Source organism: Sarcophilus harrisii, chromosome X, assembly GCF_902635505.1.
Source record: "Sarcophilus harrisii chromosome X, mSarHar1.11, whole genome shotgun sequence".
NCBI lineage: Eukaryota > Metazoa > Chordata > Mammalia > Dasyuromorphia > Dasyuridae > Sarcophilus > Sarcophilus harrisii.
In genome coordinates, this window is record NC_045432.1 from 26,659,906 (window position 1) to 26,667,435 (window position 7,530).

Here is a 7,530-nt window from a genome sequence, read left to right on the forward strand (position 1 = left end):
GGATGGATTGGAGAGTGACTGTGTAAGTCACATTACCAAAGGTTGATTTTTTTTTTTTTTTACAAAGGAATTTTTTAAATGGGGGTTTCTGGTACAGTACATGTTAGTTGATTTACATGCAATCCTTTAGGAGCATATCTACCACATAAAGTGAGGCTAGGTTTGCACTGGGCTATCCATACACTCACCGAGACCCTCAGTGACCAATAACACAAAATGAATTAGCTGGCCTGGGTCCGAGCAGTAGTTTGTGGCTATGGACCAGAGCACTCTTCTATATGGAGAGAAAAATCAGTGACCTTGGCCTTGACAGCTTTATTTTCTGAGTTATTGGTCCAGGCTTTTATCTACAAAACTACAGTGGATACAAAGAGACACATAAATCTTTAAGGCAAACTGGAAGTTATACTTATGTGGCAGGAAGGGTCATTCAATATTCTGAGGACTAATTGGCTCAAATACAATCCTGACAGTGCAAGGCTGTCAGTAAATTCAACAATGGATTACAGTCTCTGAAATACTTATTAAGATTTGACTCTTGTGCGTCACCAGACCTAACAGTCCACTAGCATACTCGATTACAAATACAGTAGAAATTCCTCAAACTGCTGGTGTTGTTGGACAAGGGTAACACCTGCACATCATGAGCTATTGGTTGTGAGGGATACTAGATATCACTAGGTACCCAGGGAACGCACGTGACCCATGGTAAAATCAAAGCTGGTGGGTACTAGAAGTGTTTTGTTTTAAGAGTATCTCAATTATCATTAAAAAAAAAATCAGCATCTTAAAGCCCCCAACCTGGAGAACCTGGCTGCTGGAGGATGCTAGATTAAAACCCAGGGCTTCCCACAATTCTTGGAAGATTTCATTTTCATTTTATTGCAATATATAATGGAAGAAAGAAACGCAGGAGCCTGGGGCCCTCTTTGGGAAACAGCTCTACCTCTGATTGGCCAAAGTTGACTACCATTAAAACTCTAAGGATGATTAAGGCAAATGTTCAGTTCTAAGATGTCCTGGTCTTAAACCATACAGGGCTTTATTGACCTGATGTAATACGTCACTCATGATTACATCATAAAAGGACCAGGTGCACAGGCCAGATTATGGGGAAAGCCAACCCCAGATGTGGTATGCTTCAGTGCTATTTTCTCCACTAGATGAAGCTTTACAGTTGTAAGGCCCTGCTATACTGATCCAATGAAGAATGATGATGTCCACATGTGAAGGAAGGCAAAGCCTCCCAGGCTAACCAAATAAGGAATGAGACATGCAATCATAGTCACCGCACAGGTGAGCGACTGAGTGAAGTGAGATGGCTTGAGACCTGTTCTGCAGTCACCAATGAGATCGCTGGCTCGGCAGGCATGAACCTCAACTGATGGACTTTCAGCCAAGTTGCATGCTTGATTAGCAGGGAACACCACTCACAATCATACCACATGAACTAGAGGAAGAGGAGCAGGATGTGGGTGTACGCCCTGCTCGGTTTCAGTACCTACATGAAGGAGTGTGGCAACCACATTGAAATTTCTAGGAGTCTAGCTTCAGCACCCACAGATGTCACCAGATTAGAACCATAAGGGTTAAATGATTCTTGCAGCCACTTGTTGTGATACAAAAATTTCATCTATTAAGTTTGCTTAGGTACTTTGCCTTAGTTGCTTAATTTGAGAAGGCAAATCCATTGGCACTTGTCAAAGCTCAGTATGTGTGCCATCAAGAAAATAAATATCCAGCTGAAAGGCCTACTTGAATAGCAAATTTATGTCCAGTGACTTAATTTATGTTTGATTTGCATATCTTAGAAAGATAGAAAGATATTAGCAAGAAATGTTGTAAAGAAACCTTTCTACAATAAAAAAAATTTAGCAAAAATATATTTTACACTGGATTTCCCAAATATTGATTGTTTGGAAGTGTCATATAAATATTTGCAAATATCCCTTACAAATCTGATCATTTGTTCACATAAGCCTTACTCTTAAGATTTTTCTTTCCAACACAGTTGAAAGCCAGAAACTTTTATAAAAAAGTTTTAGCAAAAAAATACCCCTTTTGTAAAACCTTATTATGTGCCAAAACACACCAATTCCCACAAATCAAAAAAACAAACAAAAAACCCCCAACAACCTGCTAATGTGTGGATGTGCAGTTAAGTTACCAAATGCAATGGCAAATCATTGCATGTTCTATACCATCTACACGCTGACTTCTTCTAGAGCTCAGTCATTGTCTGACCCATTTGGAGGTAAGAAAACTAATGCGTCATTAAAAGTGTGTCCATATGCCCTAAGCCGGTATACGCCATACATCATCACATGCATCTGGTTTGGAGCCAGGTCATTAAAAGTGACAGCCATGTCTGAACAGCATCCTTCTACTACTTGCTGGGGGTTATTAGACATTGCCTCTTTAATAAGAAACCCAACTGATTTGGTGTTAAATACATCTTTTCCTTCGGAATCTTCAGCATTTTCTGCAAACACTCCCGAATATTTCAAGCAGACTGCTAGCTGCTTATCTTCAGATACCTTCCAAATCATACCTCCTTGTTCAGGACACTTTTCGGGGTCACTGAGAAGGCCGTTCAGTCTTTTTAGTGATTCTATACTTAAGACAATTCCTCCTTCAACATCCACATACTCAAGCTCTCCAGATTTTACAGTATGGCCTATATAAAATGGTTGTGTCGCGTCTCTTTTCAACAAGAAAAACTTCAAATTTTCAATTACAGCAAATGTAGTAGGTCGGGCAAGGAAGAACCAGTTGTATTCGTCTTTATACTTATCATAGGCATATTTATATGCTTTTCTCATCAATGTCCACATGTCATTTGTTTCAAGATTAATTGACTCAAACACCTTAATACTTTCAGTACAGAAGAACTCTACTTTGTCACAGTGTTTGGTCCAAGTGTCTTTCACGGCCGCCCAACGACCCACATCTTTGGGTTTGACAAGTATCATACAGTATACACGAATACTCTTAACCAGTTCCACGCGTTCAGCTTCAGAAATTTTCAAAAAGTCTTCTTTGCTAAGTGCTTGAAGGTGATGGTGCTCATGATGAGTTATATTTTCATGACCAATCCTAATGTGTCCTAGCATAGTAACCAAAGCACAGAAAATGCTTCCAAGCATCATACCCTTCAAAAATGAACTGCTTTCAAAAAGCATTTTTCCTATAAAGAAGAAAAAGACCCTTCAGATACCTTATGGAAAGGCATAGTCTAATCATTTCATTTTCTATTTGCGCATATAATATTGCTCATATAGCTCTATAAGGCCTAAAATGACAATCACTGGGTTCTTTTTATAGAAGATATACATACAGTGGCAACGTAACTCCTAGATTGCAAAGAAAGAACACATACTTTTAACTTGAAAGAAAAAATATCTTTTGCCTGACCATGTATCTGGATCTCTGCTTTGGAAAATGCGGCCATGCACATATGGTTATTATAACCAGTCTATATTCCAATTGTATGCAAGTACTGGATAAAGTCAGAGCCTTGATGGATCCCTTCTCTCTAGGACAGAATTGGAATGGAAATGCCAGGCACATAATAAGTGCTTGTTAAATGATTGATTCTTAAACTCTATCTAAGGGAATCTAATTCCTTGACTTTATTATGAGGTAGCTTTGAAAGAAAGAGTAGTAGACAGAGACAGGGAGACCTGGGTTCAAATCCTGGTTCTAGATGTTTGTAATCTCTATGACTCTTAATATCTCTGAGCCTCAATTTCCTTACATGTAGAATAGAGACAATAATAGCATCTACCACATAGTGTTCTCATGAGGCTCAAATGGATCTAATACAGGGGCCTCAAAACTACGCCTGTGGGCCAGATGCAGCAGCTGAGGACGATTATCCCCCTCACCCAGGGCTATGAAGTTTCTTTATTTAAAGGCCCACAAAACAAAGTTTTTGTTTTTACTATAGTCCGGCCCTCCAAAAGACTGAGGGACAATGAACTGGCCCCCTATTTAAAAAGTTTGAGGACCCCTGATCTAATATTTTGGACACAACCAACATGGGAATGTGTTTCACTTGACTATGCATATTTGTTATATAAGGTTTGTTTTACCTTTTTCCAGGACTGGGGGGGGGGGGGGGGGGAAGAGGGGAGTAGAAAAGAAAGGAAAATAAATGCTTTTATTAATTGAAAAAAAAATTTTAAAGATCATCTAATAGATAGCATGTAAGCTATTTGACAGAAGGGACTATTTCATTTTCTATTCCCTGTATTCCCAGTGCCCAATGTGCCTGGCACATTTGCAGATGCTTAATAAATACCTGCTGATTGATTGAAATGTAAAGTGCTTTGCCAACCTTAAAGTGATTTCTTATTATGCCGAATTTTATCCAAATGTACTGGCACTGTCTTTACTCCTAAAAAATGAAAGACAAGAGGTAAATTCATCATGAATCAGCAAGTTGGTAGGTAACAACTGGACTGATACTTTGGTTTTCTTTCTATGTCATAAATGTTGAGCCCAACAGCCCATGTTATTTGACTATTACCCACCTTTTTGCTCTTTTTCAAAAGGAGGAAATATCAACGTAAGGAAAAATCTAATAAATAGCTGACCCTGATGTTTATATATAGGCTTCTAGCCCTAGAATTGGAAGGAATCTTAGACATCATCTAACCCAGCCCTCATTTTACAGAGTAGGAAAGTGAGGTCGTCCATAGAAGGGAAGTGACTTGCCTGAGATGACACATAGGATCCTAGATCCAGAGGTGGAAGGGCTCCCAGAGGCTACTGTTGTCCCATCCTCTCATTTTCCAAAGGAGGAGACTGGGGCCGTGGGGGGCGGGGGGGAAGGGGGAATGATCTGCCTAAAGTCACACTGGTTTTAAGAGACAAAGGCAGGATATCCAAAGGACCATTTTCCTCCTTCCATTTAAGATGAAAGGTGAGTGCTTTCAGAAAAGTAATCCCACGAAGCTACTTGATGGGATGGCAGGACCCAAAGAATTTCAGGGGAGCAGGATGATATTATTGAAAGCATACCGGATTTAGAGTTGGGACTGCTCAAATTTCAGGTCCACACTAATGGCCCAGTAATTTTAATGTTCTTGAACCTTGGTTCTTCATCTGTAGAAACAAGGGGTTGGCCTAGATAGCCACTGAGAGTTTTTCCTTCCTAAACCTAGAATCCCATGGATGAAGCCACTTCATTTCTCTGGGTCTCCTTTCTTCCTCTGTAAAATGAGGAAGGTAGAATGGATGGTGTCTAAAATACCTTCTAGCATCAAATCGACAATCTTTTAGTTTGGGAACAGACCTGTAATTTTACTGATTTAGGGAAATCCCAGATGAGGGAACTGTATCAATGTGACTTATATCAGTTTAGAGAGTTGCCTACAGCATTATAAGTGACTTGACCAGGGTCACTCTGCCACACTACGCCTGTGCACACTTAAACCCAAGTCTTCCTGTCTTCATAGTTTTCTATCCACTACTCCATGGTGCCACAATGCTACAGAAAAGTCTACATCAACATTCTGATTAGAAATAAAGTCAAGGTTCCATCAAATAGTTACAGAAGAACAATTTTTAATAATATTTATGCCACAAAAAGGGGTTTTCCTCAAACTTCTTGATTCTACCAAAACTAAAGCTCACTTCTAGTATTCTGTTTATTCCCTTTGTATGTCTACTGCAATCCTTAGATGTCAAAGGGAGATGGATTCTTTACAAATATAGCCGGCCCAAACTTCCCACTTTGGAGAGGAGGAAAGTTTGGGTAAGTGACTCCCTTGGAGTTCACAAAGATTTAGTGACTGGGCAGGCTCCTAGACACCCAAGGCCAGTTTCCTGACTAGCTCGATATGGTAACCTTCACAGTACTTCCTTCTATGAATTTCAGACATAAGTCATTAAAATCTTTCTCCTTCAGATGAAGGGGATTTATCTGCCCTAAATGACCTTCTACCTCACCACCAATCCATACTTTATAATCTAAAATACAAACCCTGCAATCATTCTCCCTTCCATGGTCTTTCTTAAAAAAAGAATTTCCCTTTTTCACCTGAGGAATCATAAAGGGTGTGGAGAAATTCTGTTGGGCAGATAGGGATGGGGCAGGAGGGAGTTCCGGGTTGGGCAGTCTCCCAGAGCCACTTGCTGCATAAACATAAGTTATGTAGGAGAAAAAGGAGAGGTGAATTGCCAGGTTACACAACTACCTTCCTGTGTGTATGAAGGGCTGGTTGCTACAAACATTTTTATAATTCTGATTTCTGGTCCATAATAAATGACTATTCCAAGTGGACATCTGGCATGACAGTGGTCAACACAGGTATCAGAACTGTACTTCAAACACCAAGATCGCCTACTGGGGATGGGGAGTGGGGGAGGAAGGAGAGAGACGGGGAGAGACAGAGAGAGACAGAGAGAGAGAGAGAGAGAAGGGAAGGTGTTATGATGGTGATGTAAGGAAAGGGAGGGGAGAACCACTGCATTACAAGCAGTGTGTTCTTCGGAAGAAAATGGGAAAACAAATTCTCCAAACTTTCCTAAATGATGAAGCCTTTTTCCAGGAAGGCAAGAGCAAATGGGTTGAGCCCTAGGCCCAGGAATCAATTCGGTACAGACAAGAGGGAGGGGAACAGAAAGCCTCGGCATAACTGACAAGGGGGGTTTGGAGGAGCGAAGGTACAAGAAGAGGGGGAGGTATAAGAGGGGGAGAGTGGGAGGGAAAAAGGCGCGCGCACGCGCGCTGTGTGTAGTATGTGTATGCATGTGTCTCTCCAGGAGGTGCAGGGAGGGGAGAAGCTCGAAAAATATAGGGGGGGGGGGAGGGGAAAGGCTCAAAGAAAACTGGGGGGGGGGCGACGCTTCCCTCCAGCACTCCCACCCCTCCGCAAACAGCGCCCCCCACGGGACAGGGGCGGGGCCCCAGCACTCACCGGCGAGGAGGCTGGAGGCCGGTGGGTGGGAGGAAGGTAGGGTGCTCTCAGGAGTCCCACCGCAGCTCCACTGGTCGGGATGGGGCAGTCTGTCAATCCGTCAGGCCCCGCACCCCCCACCCCCGGCAGCGCTCCCAGGTGGGGCCGGCTTCTCGGAGGCGGGGCCCGGAGGGGGGGAGGGGGGAGGACAGGGCGGGGCGGGGTGAGGAGAAGGAGGAGGAGGAGGAGGAAGAGGAGGAGGAGGAGGAAGAGGAGAAGAAGGAGGAGGAGGAGGAAGCTGTGCGCGGCGGGAGGCGGGAGGCGGAGGGGAGGACGGGGCCAGTGAGCGCTGGGCTGCCGGCCTGGCGACGCAGCGTCACCCAACGTGCTCCGGGGACTGGACGCGCGGTCCACCTGGAGAAGAGAACGTGGAGGCTGCAAACGGCCCGACCCCCTGTGACGCGCGCGCGGCGCGTGCGTGACGCCAGACCGGTTCGCGGCCTGCAGTTACGGCCTCAAGTCGGCAGCTCATTGGTCAGGCGGGAGGGCCGGTGCACGTAGTCAGTAGCGGGCTGACTCCTGGCCCCCTGGGGCGCTGCGGTGGGCTTCGATGAAAGCTCCACTT

At 43.6% G+C, this 7,530-nt stretch overlaps 1 protein-coding gene across 3 annotated transcripts; it reads right to left on the bottom strand.

Annotated features, from left to right (window-relative positions):
- Positions 1-275: 275 nt before the first annotated feature.
- On the bottom strand, positions 276-7,137 carry C1GALT1C1 (C1GALT1 specific chaperone 1). Of its 3 annotated transcripts, none has more exons than XM_031944357.1 (3): positions 6,927-7,137; positions 4,340-4,399; positions 276-3,187 (listed from the first exon to the last, which is right to left on the bottom strand). In XM_031944357.1, exon 3 carries the CDS (start codon positions 3,180-3,182, stop codon positions 2,229-2,231), a length of 954 nt encoding a protein of 317 aa, XP_031800217.1. In that variant the 5' UTR covers positions 3,183-3,187; positions 4,340-4,399; positions 6,927-7,137; the 3' UTR covers positions 276-2,228. The 3 variants fall into 3 exon arrangements, with proteins under 3 accessions (XP_031800217.1, XP_031800218.1, XP_031800219.1); XM_031944358.1 differs by having other exon boundaries at positions 4,304-4,399; XM_031944359.1 differs by lacking the exon at positions 4,340-4,399.
- Between the last annotated feature and the right edge of the window lie 393 nt (positions 7,138-7,530).

Bases quoted from the DNA above. Each gene is read 5' to 3' on its own strand.
- C1GALT1C1 (XM_031944359.1), bottom strand. From the start codon at position 3,182: ATGCTTTTTGAAAGCAGTTCATTTTTGAAGGGTATGATGCTTGGAAGC.